The sequence below is a fragment of the Charadrius vociferus genome, unplaced genomic scaffold (genome assembly GCF_000708025.1).
Source record: "Charadrius vociferus isolate BGI_N301 unplaced genomic scaffold, ASM70802v2 scaffold301, whole genome shotgun sequence".
NCBI classification, from domain to species: Eukaryota; Metazoa; Chordata; class Aves; order Charadriiformes; family Charadriidae; genus Charadrius; species Charadrius vociferus.
This window is the reverse complement of record NW_009646842.1, coordinates 1,276,354-1,292,201: the sequence shown is the minus strand read 5'-3', so window position 1 is coordinate 1,292,201 and position 15,848 is coordinate 1,276,354. Positions and strand designations below refer to the sequence as shown.

Below are 15,848 nucleotides of genomic sequence, written 5' to 3'. Positions count from 1 at the left end.
CCCCGCCCCTCCCGGCCTAGTCTGCTCCCACCGCCGGCTTACGGCCGTGACCGCGTGTGTCCCCGTGTCGTGTTTCCCACCCCTCGTCGTCCCGTCCCTCCCTCCCCACCTCTCTCCGTGTTTTGCCGCAGCTTTCCGGACCGCCTTCCGGGCGCGGGGCGCGCTGGCAGTGCTGGAGCACTTCGACTCCGTCTACAGCTTGCTCCAGTGAGTACAGAGCGACGAGCGTGGAGCCGGGGACACCGGGAGCGGAGGGGGAGGAGGAGGGTTGCAGAGAGGCTGGGGCGCTTAGGCGCTCACGCCTCTCCCCGGTGGCGTTTATTTGTGCACTCACACACTATGCTTGCCCTGCAGCCACTTCCAAGCTGTGGGGACTGCTGTCAGGGAGGATGCCCTGGAGCTGATGATGCACGGTGGGTATCTGCTGTTTCCAGCTGAAGCAGGAGTAATAGTTTGTTCTCTTTCAGCAGCTCGATGATGATATAAAGGCTAATGTGACTTGACCAGCAGGGTTGTACCCTCAGCCCATTCCATTAATACTGGTCTGTAATCTTGGTGGACAATGCAGAGCTGTGCGTGTTCGCTGTAAGGGCAGGCCGACATAAAATCCCCTTCCCTGTGTCCCTGGAAAGTACATCTTTGGGATGCATCAGCTCTGAGTGAGTGTTTTTATGAGCTGACAGGGGGCTGTGGGGATAGGATAGGACAGGACAGTGTTTCCAAGGTTTGGGTTGCAGGGGGCAGCCCATATTACAGCTGGTGAGATGTGAGCACACGTCTTTGGTAATCTGATGACTGCTTTAAGTCTCCAAAAGAGAGGATGGCTGAAGGGCGTGGTAAGGAGTGCTCATGACTTTCTGCCTCTTTTCAGTGGTGTCTCAACATTCCAAAGAACTTTCTGCCATCTTGGGTGATTCTGGGCTGATCCGTGCAGACCGCACTGCTCACCTCAACGCTCTCAAGATGAACTGCTATTTGCTGACTGGCCTGGTGGATGCCTTTGAAATGGAAAACTACAAGAATGGTCTGTTGGAGGCGGGTCCTGGTGGGAAGGTAGGTCAGGGGACTGGGGGGAAACCAAGGTGATTAAAGCAGAAAACGTTTAAGCTTGCTGAACTCTGTAGTGTCTGTCAGATGTTATAGCTGGGTTTATTTAAACATAATGCTGTCAAGAGCAGTGCATAAGGGGGAGTACTGGGATTTCTGTGAAACTGTACATGGAAAACAGCCACAGGGACAATATGTGTCTAAACATCAGCAGCAGCTCAGATACCTAGGCCTCTCTGTTTCAGTCTTCAGTGTACTGGCTTAGTGTGCCAGTAATTTATCAAAAGTTCTCTTCTGTGGTCAAAGATGACAGTAACAGCCATTTGATATGTGTGTATAAGCTTCTTGTACATCTCACTGTATTTCTCTTAACGCTGTAGAGTTTGACAGCCGTCTTCTTTTTTGAGGGAAGCAGGGTAGAGATAGTGTTTTTTCTGTTGTCAAGCTTCTGGTGTATCACATCATGTAATCTCCTTTCTAGAACAAGAAGAACCGTACCAAGTCCTCTCAATTCTCCTGGGAAGAGGAGAGGGAGCCGCTTTTACGGCTGCTTATGCAGCTGCTGCAGCTGGATCTCCGTCAGCTTTGGGGTAGTTTGACAGTGGAAGAAGAATTTGTCAGGTATGGGATGGATGGATGTAGAATCATAGAACACTTTGGGCTGGAAGGGACCTTTAAGGGTCATCTAGTCCAACCCCCCTGCAATGAGCAGGGACATCTTCAACTAGATAAGGTTGCTGAAAGCCCCATCCAAGCTGACCTTGAATGTTTCCAGGGATGGGACATCTACCACCCCTCTGGACAACCTGCTCCAGTGTTTCACCACCCTCATTGTAAAAAATATCTTCCTCATACCTAGTCTAAATCTGCCTTCTTTTAGTTTAAAGCCATTACCCCTTGTCCTATCATAACAGGTCCTGCTAAAAAGTTTGTCACCATCTTTCCTGTAGGCCCCCTGTAAGTACTGAAAGGCTGCAGTAAGATCTCCATGGAGCCTTCTCTTCTCTGGCTGAACAACCTCAACTCTCTCAGCCTGTCTTCATAGGAGAGGTTTTCCATCCCTCTCGTCTTTTTTGTAGCCTTCCTCTGGACCTGCTTCAACAGGTCCATGTCTTTCCTGTGCTCACAGCTGTAGAGCTGGACGCAGTACTCCAGGTGGGGTCTCACCAGAGCGGAGTAGAGGCGCAGAATCACCTCCTTCGCCCTGCTGGCTACACTGCTTTTGATGCAGCCCAGGATACAATTGGCTTTCTGGGCTGCAAGAGCACACTGTCGACTCATGTCCAGCTTTTTATCCACCAGTACCCACAAGTCCTCCACAGGGCTGCTCTCAATCCTTTCATCCCCCAGCCTGTATTGATACTGGGGTTTGCCCCAGCCCAGGTGCAGGCCTACTTCTTGAGCTTGTGCGCGTCCCTCTGGATGGCATCCCATCCCTCAGGCTTGGCAACTGCACCACTCAGCTTGCAGTCATCCACAAACTTGCTGAGGGTGAACTCAATCCCGTTGTCTGTGTCGTTGATGAAGATATTAAACAGTACTGGTACCAATATGGACACCTGTGGGACACCGCTTGACACTGATCTCTATCTGGCCATTGAGCTGTTGACCACTACCCTCTGGATGTGACCATCCAACCGATGTGTGACAGTGGTTTTCTGGAAGGGAAGGTTAAGTGTTAAATCTGCCAGTGATGTGGTATTACAGCCCTCTGCAGGGTGCAGGTTGCTGGGAAACTGAGGAAACTGTCTTGAGGCAAAAGCAATGTGTTTAGGAACCACTTCTTTTCCTCGGGTAGGCCTCTCAAATTCAGATGTTCTTTGATAATTTTTTTTTAAGGATACTGGAGAATCTTTCTGGTTTGAGAGAAATGTTTGTCTAGTGCAGTGTGCTTGAATGATGTGGGATGAAGTTGTGGTACTGAGGTTGACTGTCTCCGTTCTGTGGCTTTAGCTTAATGACAGGAAGCTGCTACCGTATCCTGGAGAATTCAAGTATTGGTCTTCAGAAGTACCGGGCCACGCGGGAGACTGTGACACATCTGCTTGCTGCAGCTCTAATTCACTATGATCACATGTTCAGTGAGTTCCTGCTCTTCTGCCTTCTTCCTGAAGCCATTCTCAGTTACTTGCCCTGACCTCTTTCTTCCTCCTCGAATGCAAAAGGTGCTACTCTGAAGATCACGCAGATGCTGCAGCACTTTGAACATGTAGCCACAGTGTTTGCACAGGCTGTGAGCCTCTGGGCTACAGAATATGGTCTGAAAAGCCTGGTAGGCGAATTGCTAAGGTGAGAAAAATACCCTGAGGCTTGTCTTTCTATCCCTAGGAACTTGAGGCACTCCATTCCTTGTTTCGTCTTTCTGTGCAGGGAAATCGGACAGAAATGTCTGCAGGATCTGACTCGTGATGCTTCTGGGATCAAGGGTTATGCTACCTTTATAACTGAACTGGCCGAACAGATTCCAGCTCTGGTTCTATCCAACATGAGCGTTCTCGTGCGTCACTTGGACGGGGAGGTACGTTTCCACAATATTACCTGTCAGGGAATTCAAGTGGTGGAGGTGCTGCTATCCAGTTTTTCTGTCTGAAAACAGATCATTTTTCACAGAGATCAAGTAGCCAAAACATGCCCTTTGGAATAGGTTCTGCCCTTACCTAAAAGATGCAAAGGAAACAGAAACCATGATGTCTAATGTCCGATTGTCGCTCCCAGATAGCAGAGAATGGGAGACTGCTTACTGGTCTGAGATCCCAGCTGTTGTCCCTTGTTCTTCAGTATTTACTGAGTTTGTCATTGTGTTACATTTTCTTAAACTGCCCTTAAAAGCCGTAAGTGTTTCTTGTATCAGTTCTTGACTTCTGTGGACCTAGCTGGATAGCAGGGTTGGATTACTCTGTCTTGCAGGCACAGCCATGCTCACCCAAGGTTAATACAAAGCCCATAATAGAGAAATTCACTTAAGGTTGGAGCCCGGAACTTAGAAGGCCCAAACTCTGGGCCACCCTTCCCCTTGGCATATCCAGTCATGTCTTCTTGTCTGTTCTTGGTTCAACAACTCTTCTTTTTGCAGAGTTACACGATGCGAAATGCCATTCTGGCAGCTATGGCAGAAGTGCTGGTGCAGGTGCTGAATGGTGACCAGCTGGAAGAAGCTGCCCGTGATACTCGAGACCAGTTCCTGAATATGCTGCAGGCCCACGTGTGTGACATCAATGGCTTTGTGCGCAGCCGCGTGCTGCAGCTTTTCACTCGAATCGTTCAGTGCAAGGTAAGTCTGTGCTGGGGAAACAGCGTTGCCTCAGTCACCCATTCCGCTGTTGTGTTTTCTAAGGGAGTTTCTGTCACTCTGCTCTTTGTTTGCAGAGACTGAAGTTTAACAGAGAAAGCTATTATCCCTGTCTGCTGTGGCGTCTGCAATTCCTTTTTGCCAAGAGACCAAAGATGCTAGGGGCAAGGGAACTGGGGAAGAGAAATGAAATGCTGCTCTTTATTATCAGGACAGATTAGAAGGAAGAGTGCAGTATGCAAGCTCTTTTTGGACATTGGTGTGGGAAAACAGAGATTGAACCAGAAGATGTCCAGAGGTCACTTCAGACCTAGACTTTTCTATCAATCTATAGTCTGTGCCTTTTAGTACGTTAATATGTCTGCAGTAAAATAACTTTTCCTGAGTCTCTAGGCCTTCCTGATAACTTTGTCTATGCTCTCATTGTGTGCTAGGCCCTGCCTTTGACTCAGTTTCAGTCTGTGGTATCGCTGGCTGTTGGGCGTCTCAAAGACAAATCTGTGGTAGTGGTTAAAAATGCGATCCAGCTCCTGGCTGCATTTTTGTCCAACAATCCCTTCTCCTGCAAGGTAATTTCGACTGGTATGATGGATATGCTAAATGTCTGTTTGCAGGCTGAATATCTGCAGTGTGCTATAGCCAGGGCAGCAGCCTTTCTGTGTCTTTTGGGAGGGACAACGTAGCCTCTGACTCTGCAGGTGGTTTTCCCAAGTTCAGATCTTGCTTTCTCTGGCTTTTCCATGTTTCAGCATAATTGGTAGGTATGCTGAAGGCCAGGGGCGATGTGTTTGATTGTGGAAAAACCTGCAGCAGTTTGATTTGAATCTGCTGTGGGTTTCATTCCTTAGCATCAGAATTAGTCTTTTAGAACATTCTGCACAGAGCTGCAGCTCTTTGTGTTTAGGTGCACGTCCTCCTGAGCTTCTGAGTCTTAGCCTATTCTAGGATGACGGCCAGAGTCTGCTATTCCAGTTTCTAAAACCAGGGTTATCTGAGGGGACTGGCAACTTAAAGCGGGGAGTGGAAGAGAAAGGAGAATTCTAGCGTTTCAGAAAAATGAGGATAAGTAACGGATTTCTTCTTCTCTTCCTGGCATGTTCAGTTAAGCTGTACTGACTTGGCCGAACCACTGAAGAAAGAGGTGCAGAAGCTGCAAGAAATGAAGGACCGTGGCAGATCCACAGCAGGCAATTTCCCTTCTTCCTCTTTCCCCTTCCCAGGACATACCAGGGCTTAGTTTTCTTCATCTTAAATTTGCTCCCAGGTTGTGGTGGCTTTTGTCTCAGATCTTAGGGTGAGACGATGAGGCCAGATAACTGGAATTAAACTCAAAATGGTTTTTCATACAGTGGCGTTATCAAAGGACTGTATGAATGTCCATATCTAGATCAACAGTCCATTTAGCTGAATATCCTGTTTCCAGGATAAGAACTGAAAATACCTGCGAACACCTCCTAGGTTTACGTTTTCAACCATTCAAGGGCTGCTTGAGCTGTAATTTTGGTCAGATATTAATTTAAACTTGATTAGCCTACAAAACAATAGGAAATTATGGTTCTCTCTTACCCGTCACTTTTTTATCCTCAATGGTTTCTTTATGGCAAAGAGTTCTGGCCTATTCTTAGTGCAGTCTGGATGGGATCAGCAATGGAAATATAGTGCCTGCCTGTGGTCGGGGAGGGAACTAGAATTCCTAAGTTCCAGATGAGTTTCTCTCCCCATTTACGGTGTCATTTGAGTCTCTGTGTTCTTCATTCCCTCTGTTTCATTGTGTTGTTTTTTTTTTTTTTAATAGCTCCAGCAATCACCCCAGAGGAAGAGTGGGAAGCAATGCTGCCAGAAGTTAGGGCTGCCACACAGCAGCTCTTTCAACCACTGGAGGAAGGGGAAGAGGAGGTGCTGGAAGTTGCGGAAACAGTGGAGAGTACATTGGAGCAAATCACTGGGCTGCTGAGGAAGCTGAAGTACAAGTAAGAAGGCTCTGTAGTTTGAGAGTGTTTATCCCCAGGGATGTGTTGGTCTCTAGTTCTCTGTTCAAGAAAGGTTTGAGCTCCAGGGTAGAGGGATGATTTCCAGTAACATTACTCTGTGGGAAGAGATTGACAAGGGCACCCAGCACAAGATGCTGTCAGGAGCTGCTTTCCCAGGTGTTCAGGGCAAAGTTGGATGGTTTCCCTTGTGTCCTGCCCTCACGGGTTGCTGATGTTCTTCTCTTGGGCAATGTCATTGTCCAGGAGTGCAGCCCGCCTTACGCAGAAGGCCCTGTGTCGCTTCCAGGGGAAGGACCCCTTCAATGGCCCTACAGAGGAAAACGAGGAGGCAACAATCCTGGGTGTTCTGAAGAGACTTTACACAGGTAACTATTTCAGATCACTCCATCTCTTCCCTAAGTCCAAGCTGATCCCAGAGCTAGACCAAAACCCTCTGGAATGCCCTGTCCTTCCTTCTGACCCATGGGACTCACTGTGTGTACTTGACAGCTTGTAGAGCTGCACCACGTCTGGATCATTTGCTCATCTAGTGGCCTGACATCTTGGCTGGATCACAGTAGTCCTGTTACTTAATTTCTGGTCAGAATAGCTCCACGTTCCCATTAGAAGTGCATTTCTGATGCTTTAACTCACATACTAACTGCTGAGGGGGGTGAAGCCAGTGTTGCCCACTCACATTCTTCTGTCCTGTCTAAATTTGTCAGGAGTTCTGCTTCCTGAACAGGTGGTGGCACATAATGCTTACCCTTAGAGGCCTTGACCAAGTATCCGATTCAAGCAAAGTCTTGCTTATCTGGGCTCAAGCCTCTGGGCATATTCTTAAGACTTCACATGCTTTATATTTGGTGTTTGTTTCAAAATCATGTTTCCTAGCCAATCCCCTTAAGCTCATTTCTATCAAAAGGCTACCGCCTAATTAATTTAATCTTCTTAACTTTGTCAGCTCTCCACACTTGCACAAACTTTGCTAGAGAGTAGTAGTGTTTGCCTTCTTCCTACTCTGCCCTGATTCCCTTTTAGGGCCTCATCCATCTCTGGGGAGCTGTCATGTTCAGATTAACCCCTTCAGCATTTTAATGGAGTTTACCCCAACTGGACCATGCCTCTCTCCACTCCTGTCTTACGTTGGCATTTCTGTGGTGTATCAAATTGTAGTACTGGAACTTGCTCTACAGCATGTTGAGATTTTTGTCTTTTCGAAGTCTGATGGCAGAATTTGGATTTTTGTGGAAGTCTGGCTCTTGAAAGGTGTCACTATGGAGTGGAGAGCAAAGGGTTAAAATGCTCTGAACTGTGCCTGTATCTCTTGTACCTTCAATACAAACAAATGTTCATGCTGTGCAGATTCATGCCCAGGTGAGAACAGTGAGGATCCTCCACGTGGCAAGAGTAGTCTTAATACTGAAGAAGTTGTACCGGAAGAGCAGCTTCAGACAGAGCTCGTCAAACAGGAGATGTTGGTGCAATACCTGCAAGATGCTTACAACTTCTCAGTGAAAATCACAGAAGCCATGAGCCTGATCAGCAAGATGATGTATGAAAACTCTGTCTCAGGTGTGTGGAGTAGCCATGGGGCCCTTTTTCCCCTCTTCAGTGTTTCCCGGTCTTTCCTTTTGCTGAAGAGGAGATGTGGGAGTGGTGGAGCTCCAGGGGAAGGGGAAGAGGTTGGAGGGAGCTGCTCTTCACTGAGTAGATGTCACAGGCACTTCCAGGATATTAGAACAGCAAGCACCATCTAAATGGGTGTCATGAAGAGGTTGTGTTAGGGCATGAATGGGCTTATTATGAATCTTTTTTTTTTTTTTTTTTTTTTTAAATATGAAGATGGAAATTTTTTTTAAAAGCCAGGTGACCAAAATGACTACATTTATGGAGGCTCCCCCTGGCTCCTGTGGGAGGGGTTGTGTGTTCATCATCTTAGCTGAGGTTTTCCCAGAGTAAGCATGGCCAGGGAAGCTGGGTTCTGTTACCTGCTCAGTGCCCTCATACAGCTTCAGGTGTTATGCTCGCCACAAGAGGGGAACTCAGCAGCTTATCTCGTCCACCTCACCTTTCCTTAAACTTTATTCTGCAGCTAAAAGTGATCCTGATCAACAGGTTCTGTGGCCTGGTCCTCTTCAGTACTGTAGCTAAAGGTGGTTGAAGAGTAAGCCTTTGAGTTAGTTCAGCTATTCATATTTAACATTAGAACTACTGTAACCAGTCAGACCTTTTTTTAAGTGCTTGTCCTGAGTCAGCACCCCCAAGGGAGCTAGGGCATGGAGCCTTCCTCCTCTCCCACCCTCTCTGGCAGATCCACTTGCCAACCGCTCACAGAGTTCTGCAATACAGATGGGTCTGGGCCCTACGGCGCCCTAGCTTCGTGCAGACCCTTCTGAGCCTTCATCTGTATTGAGAACTCATACATTACCGGTGATAAGCATGTGGGCGTCCCCAGCAGGGTTTGGATGTCATTAGCTGTTTGCACACACAAAAAATGAACTCTTGAGTTCAGTGTCTTTACAGGTCGTGTGCAGCTCAAGGCTGAGAGGGTGCCCCCTCACCTGATATTTAAACATCTGGGGTTTGGTTTATTTTTTTGTTTTTAGGGCTGTGCAGATCTTACTAACTTCCCACCTCCCTGTTGTCCTATGCTGTAGTGTAAGGAAGGAAAGTTGGGTGTCTGGACAGGTGAGACATTTTGAGACATTGTCTCCATTTGGAGACAGTATGCTGCTGGGTGAGGTGGATAGCGATAAGGGATGTCCGTGCTCAGATTTAGTTGGGTTTTTTTTTAATTAAAGATAAAAGATTTAAGATTTAAAGATTTAATTTTATTTTTTCTGTTGCGAATATGTATTTTCTGGTGTGACTGGAGGCAGGGGAAGCATACCAGCTTGTCTAGATACAAACATGTGTCTGCTAGGGGATCTTTATCAGATCTTTATCAAGATTTATAATTTGGGGCTTATACTGGTGTAAGCTTAACCAGAGGTTGGACTCTATGAACTGTTTATTGTACAGTCCATCTAATCATTACTGCGGCTCTCTTGTGAATGCTCTCTGACTTAATGTTTTTTTCTTGTCTTATGAGCAGAAGGCTGGACAGTATATTTCAGGATTAGTTAAGCTGGAATCAAATCAAATTATTCCTTACCACATTTATACATCAAATAGCTTAGTTATTCTGGCTACAGCATTGCATCGGGACTTAATGCTCAGCTGCTTTTATCTGCTGTGACCATGATATCTTTTTTTTCTTCCAAAGCTATTGTTTCCGAGAATTTTGTGCTTTCTCAGACGCCGCTTCTGTGCTCTTCCCCTAAATGTATCACATTTACATTTAGCTGTAATACTTTTAGCCTGTACCTATTTCCTCCAGGACATCTATGTCTTTGTACTAGTGACCCCATTCTGACTTGAGCCCTCTCCAGACATATCAGTGATCTTACATGATTGTAGGGCATGCTGTGAGAGCAGCAGGCCTGTGAATTTGTTTTAATGATATTTCTAACGGGGATTAGAAAAGAACTGCACTAACACAACTGTTCTTCTTTCTGCAGTGGTGCAGGAAGCCATTGAGTTCTTTGTGACAGTCTCGCAGTTCGGTGTGCCCCAGGCACTGCTTGGAGTCCGCAGGATGCTCCCCCTCATATGGTCAAAAGAGCCTGGTATTAAGGAGGCCGTGCTGAACGCCTACAGGCGGCTCTATCTGAGCCCCAGTGGGGATTCGGAGAGGTATGGGTCTTCATAATCAGAAGGGTTTTTTCTTGGGGTTTTTTTGTTTGTTTGGGGTTTTTTTATGTATTTTTTTTTCCTCCTGTGTTTCTTCTTTTGGGGAGCTGTTGGGAATGGGATATGGACTGGAAGAGAAAGTTTTCACGCTGAGCTGAAACATAAGGCTTTTGTCTACTAGTAAAGATGCTTTCTCTTTGAGCTGTTACCGACATTTGTGGAGTTCTAAGATTATTTTTTATATATATATATATATCTATCTCTCTGAGTATCCCAATCTTCCCGTGGGACCTACTGCTGAGCTTCTGCTTTTGGTTTGTCACGGTGTTCATGTGTAGGAAATTAATACAGCAAAACTCCATGTGAGACCTTACAGAAGGAGAAGCTGGGAATTATTTTAAATGAAACTGTTACGAGGCACACACACTTAACGTGCTCATAAGTTTCACTGTCATACAAAACACCGCACCAAGACACATGTGCCCAAAAGATCTGGGTGGGGTCTCTATGTGATAGGGTACAAAGGGTGTCGGTTACAAACGTTTGTCATGTAAGCGGGGTTCTTGATTGGCAATAGTGAACTGATTTTTTTGGACAGCTATTTCAACCCCTTTGGGAGTCAACTGTTGTTATGGGGTCGTCCCGCGTCTAAGTGTCTTGCACACTTCACCCTTAGTGGGCAAAGGCGTTGCCCAATATCTGTTCCCTCATTTTGGGTTTCTTGTGGCTGTAGCTGCTCATCCTATTGGGATAATAAGAGGAGTGCTATACAGTGTGGTCTAAAGTTAGAGCTATCTTTCTGTTACCAGAGCTCAGGGGTTTTTTTGCTGACAAGTCATGCGTGCTGTGGCCTTATCTGAGTGTAGGCATTCTGCTTCTGATGTACACAAGACATTCCTCAGTGTTTACTGGTTTTCTCACTGTCAGTTGTGTCCTTGATTTTTCAACATACACTGTTTCTTTATCGCTTACACTATACAAGGTTAGTTATTATTATTGTTTGGGTGCTTTCACACACATTTCTATTTGCATTTCATTCAGACTGATCTTAAATCTTTCAGTAACAAATCTCTACACATGGCAGATGAGAGAATGTTAATGAGCTCTTTGTTGCTGATTTTTATTGAGGATTTGGGGGTGGGGTACTGCTTGCATGCTTGTTTGTTCCGCACTGGAGAGTGTGGAAGAGCACTTGCTCTTTTTTTCCCTAGAACTTGCTCACTTGTAAATCCTGTTGGATACACATTCACTAAGATAAGTGTAATCCCTGGTGAGATGCACCATACCTCACCCTTGTTTGTACCGTCAGGACAATAAAAAGCACCCGCTGCTTCTTATTTCTTCTTGATAGTATTGCCTGGAGATAACTCTCCGGCAGTTTGAGCTCTGGCCTTATTTGTTCATAGGGAGATTTTCAGTTTCTTATGCTCTAGTACTGTGACTTGTGGTTGAGAGCAAACTGGGAAGTGGCTGATGAGTGCCTCTTGTTGGGTCTTTGAGCACTGGGAGGAGCAGCACTGCACAAGGGCCCACATCACGCTCATTGGCGCTTGAGCTGGGTGACTTGGAGAACTCCAACATGTGGAGTCCCCAGGGATCAGCTCTGTTATCTAATGTCCTCAGATCTCTGAATAGCGAACTAATTGTGACAGTGTTTTTTTCTCTAACTTTTAATTTTTTTTTATTCCTTATTTTATTTCCCCCCTTCTTCAAAGGGCCAGGGCCCAGGGCCTGGTGCATTCTCTCTCTCTCATCATGGCGGATGCATCACTAGGAACGATACAGTGCTTAGAAGAAATAGTGAGTACTTGCCTTTCTTGGGGTTGGATTGTATTTGTGATCCTAGATGTCTGTTATATTCAAATGGTAGTAATTGCAGTTAATGTCTTTGTTGGTTTGAAATCCACCCTCCTCTGCCTCTCCCTACTTGTTTTATTGCATTTCTTTTCCAGGTCTCAGAGTTTGTGCAGAAAGATGACATAAAGCCTGCTGTGATCCAGCTGCTTTGGGATCGGTTCACAGAAAAATCTCAGTGCTCGTCACTAGAACGACGTGCTGCTGTGATGCTGCTGGGGATGATGGCACGGTGAGCCCAGGGCCTGGTCTAATCCTGTGGGTGGGAGGACGTACAGGGAGTTGATTTTTATCGAACTGTGGGTGCTGCATCAGCTGACCCTTTGTTCTGCAGCTTCAAAATTAGTAGCCAGGTCATGAGGTAACAAAGCCTGGAATTAAACATAGTTGTGCTGGGTCCCCCCAGCAGGGTCTCTGTATGAGTATGATGACAGTACTTTCTTTGTGTTCTGAATGTCCATCCCTTCTCAGGGTTTACTATGTCACAGCTCTGCAGCCTTGTCTGTGTTTCGATAAGAACAGTGAGAAGCTGCAGAGTAAAGATGTCTGGAGTCTTTAGCATGGTGGGGAGAAGAATCTGCTTCACTTTCTGGGAGCAAAAAGAGTGTAATTACAGTTTAAGGCTTTAATTTCCTCAGTTTCCCAGCCCAGTAACCCTTTGGCATTTAGCTTATCTGCTGATTTCTTCTCTCTCTTCCTACTTCAGTCCTTCATCTGTCAAAAATAGGCCTGCATAATGACGATCTTGAAGTTCTTGGCTCTAGAGTTGGAGCCGTTTCTGGAACTTAGAGCCAGTTCTGCAATTTGAGTATCAGATATTTCTTCCAAGGTATTTCTACCACCCCATCCCACATGCTTGCGGCAGAATTGTAGACATTGTCTCAAAATTAATATCCTTCCCTAAAATTGTGGGATATGAAGAGAACTGAAGGTTTCTGAGGTATCCCATGAGATCCTGTGTTGAGTCCATGGGTATGTGTGTGTGAAATAAGAGTAGTATTGCCTGATTTTGCTTTTGTCCTATAGATGCCTGTCATAAAGTTTTTAGATTCTCATTTAAATAAGTTAGATACTGTTCTTGTCTTCTTCACCCAGTTAATTGTATATTCCTCAGATCGGGCCTGGTCTGAGGAATATACAATTCTACCTTTCACAGGTCAAAAGGAGGGAAGGATGTGGGAGTGGGTTTGGGTTTTTGTTGTTGGTTTTGTTTCCCAGAGGAGGGAAGTAACTGTCATGTCTCACCAGTCCTGAGCTGCTGGACTCTTTTCTGTTTCGCAATGTTTTTCTTTGTCTTACCGTTTTAAGTTTTGTTCCTTTCTGATAATAAGAGTCAAGAATCTTCTTTCTTTATGAAGAGACAGTATGCTCAGTGATGTTTGCTTTGGAGAACCTCGTCTCTTAATGGAGTCTGGATTATACTGGCTTCTGTGGAATATTGCTTGCTGCTTCTATAGCTATATTTTGAGTCATTATGTGGAATTTTTTTTCCCTGTCTTACTCAAACCACTGCCTTCCACAAGGCACAAGGAGTATTTCTCTTGGTTATCCATACTTCTGTAAACTTTCACCAACAGCTTGTGTTAATTCCCCCATCCCTTCCATTCCAGAGGGAAGCCAGAGATCATAGGTAGCAACCTGGATGTCTTGGTGACTTTAGGGTTGTCTGAGAAGGCATGTGAAGATTATCGCCTGGCTCAAGAAGTGTGTAATGCGATCTCCAAACTTGCCGGTAACCCTAAGGTAGGACTTAGCTTGTTCTTGAAGTCATCACACAGTTATCCAGAAACAAAGAAGGGGGAGAAAATGGCTTGTATTGAGAAGAGAAAGAAGTGATTAATTTTTTATGGATTTTGAAATTATGTAGGTTGAGACCATTCAGCAGCACTGTCTGGAAAGCTTAGCACACATCAGTGAACATGTAATAAAAGTATTTTCATTAGGCAACAGGCTGAATTCAATTAGTAAAGAGTTCAGTGCACAAGAAAATCTGTTTTTCTTTCAATTCTCTTCCTCAGACTCCCGGTTCTAAGCTGATTTGTGTTTTCTCAACCATGAAGCCCTTTCCCCTACTGATGTTTTCTGATGGTGTGATTCTTTTGCCCTCCCTATTAATTGATATTTGGGAGTTGTCAGCTGTACAGCTGAATATAAAACATGAAAGGTTTTGAAACCTGTCCATGTTGTACTTACAACATGATGGTTGCCTATCAGATGGCTTCTTTGTCTGTGGAACAGTTTATACATTTTTATTTTTTTTTTAAATGCACTTGGGGAAAAAAAAAAACTCTTTGTTTTTTTGACTCAAGCATTTAGGGCGTTTTGGTTCAGGAGTTCCAGCATAAAAGCAGCCCTCCTTCACACAGCACTGTCATTCTGTGTTTGCTTCTTCCACTGGGGACGTTATTGCAGGACCTTAATGAATTAATGTATATCACAACATTCTTAAATTTTCTGAAGGCGGTTTTAATTCAATTTTAGGTTGACTTAACTCTGCAGTTAAGTTTGTATGTGACAAGGGACTAAACTGTAGATGAATGACTGTGGTAGCTCTTACTTCCCCTCTACCTCCACAACCAGAAATTCAGTACAGAGAGTAGGGTTGTAGTGAATTGAGAAATTTTGTTTCCAGCTACTGAAAGCTGGTAAATCCTGGAGCAGTAGCTTGTTTTGGTCAAGTATATTTTAATCAGGCAGCCACAGATGTGCTGGGATTTCTCTGGCATTGTTATACTTGGTTTAGTAGTTCTCTGAGTTATCTTATTCCCAAGGTAAAATGTGGTGGGACTGCAACAGCTTAAGTGTGAGGTGGGTGTTGGATCCAGAGCTATCCTCTGTTATTTCTACTGATGATATTTTGCTTTTAAACAAAACCTTGTGGTTCTGGAGTACCCTCAGGCGAGGGCATCTAGCTGACTTCCTGTTGATAACTCTGAAGACATTCTAAAAGTTTCCCTCTTCATTCATTGTGGATAATGAGTGAATAATATCAGATATAAAAAGAGTTATTTTGGGATTTCGAAAGAGTTACTTTGATTTAAGATGAAGTATAGTGGAACTGTCTGGGTTGGCCTAGGATCATCATTCGGCCATGCTTTAAATCACTGCTGCCACCATGTCTTCAAAAGTGACAGTAATGTCCCTGCTCTGTGTTCAGTTGCAGAGCAGTACTGGATGTCCCTGCCATGGGCCTAGCATAGGTTTGATTAGCATTGTGCACCCAGCAAAATTAAGTACCAGGAAGGGCATGGGGAGATCTCTTCTGTGGTAAAAGTAACTCGTATGTTCTCTCTGCAGCCAGCACAGGGGAAGAACAATGCACCTTTTCGACTGCCACAGAACCACATGCTCTTTCGTTGCCTAAGTGAGACTGTGAGTAAAGGTGAGCTCAAGTCAGCAGTAGGTTTGGAGGAGATGGAGTTGGGCTGTGAGACAGCCTGTGTTGTTGCTGGTGTGTGTGGTACATTGCTCCCTCTTCTCATCAGGCTTTGCCCAGCCAAGCTGTCACTGGATCCCCTTCATGGAGGCAGCAGTAATGCTCATCTACCAGCTAGCAGAAGGGGCAGAGGAGATATGTGCTCACATCCTGCAGGTGTGCAGTCAGCAAGCTCTGGAGAAGCTGCAGGAGGCTGATGGGCAGGAAGCTGGTGAGGAAAAAAGCTGGTGAAGGAAATGGGTGCCCATGATTTCTAGTGCTGCAACTGGGTGGCCTGGAGTAACTGCAGGAGGAGAACAGAGCTGAGGGGCTAGTGGAGGTGTTGGCGTGGAAGGGTGTGAGTTCTGTGAAGGAGTTTGTGGGGCGTGGAGATGGGTTATGCAGTAAGAATTGGCAGCAGCTGATGGGGGAAGAGGTCTAGATCAACACTGAACTGTAGTCATTTTTCTCCACTAGATCCAGGGGTTTCTCCCAGCGGAGTTTCTGAGAGTGCTAGCAGTCTCCCCACGTTCCTGCT

The 15,848-nt window shown here is 45.5% G+C and overlaps 1 protein-coding gene across 1 annotated transcript in view; it reads left to right on the top strand.

The window, feature by feature from the left end:
* The window catches only part of NCAPD2 (non-SMC condensin I complex, subunit D2), a 28,900-nt gene that overhangs the window by 868 nt on the left and 12,184 nt on the right, over positions 1 to 15,848 (top strand). Inside the window, 20 exon segments of the mRNA XM_009893013.1 lie at positions 132 to 207; positions 355 to 413; positions 872 to 1,053; positions 1,529 to 1,668; positions 3,001 to 3,128; positions 3,213 to 3,336; positions 3,418 to 3,565; positions 4,121 to 4,318; positions 4,771 to 4,905; positions 5,439 to 5,523; positions 6,132 to 6,306; positions 6,571 to 6,692; positions 7,672 to 7,881; positions 9,870 to 10,044; positions 11,757 to 11,841; positions 11,994 to 12,127; positions 13,506 to 13,638; positions 15,193 to 15,277; positions 15,381 to 15,542; positions 15,788 to 15,841. Coding sequence (XP_009891315.1) covers positions 132 to 207; positions 355 to 413; positions 872 to 1,053; positions 1,529 to 1,668; positions 3,001 to 3,128; positions 3,213 to 3,336; positions 3,418 to 3,565; positions 4,121 to 4,318; positions 4,771 to 4,905; positions 5,439 to 5,523; positions 6,132 to 6,306; positions 6,571 to 6,692; positions 7,672 to 7,881; positions 9,870 to 10,044; positions 11,757 to 11,841; positions 11,994 to 12,127; positions 13,506 to 13,638; positions 15,193 to 15,277; positions 15,381 to 15,542; positions 15,788 to 15,841 — 2,610 coding nt within the window.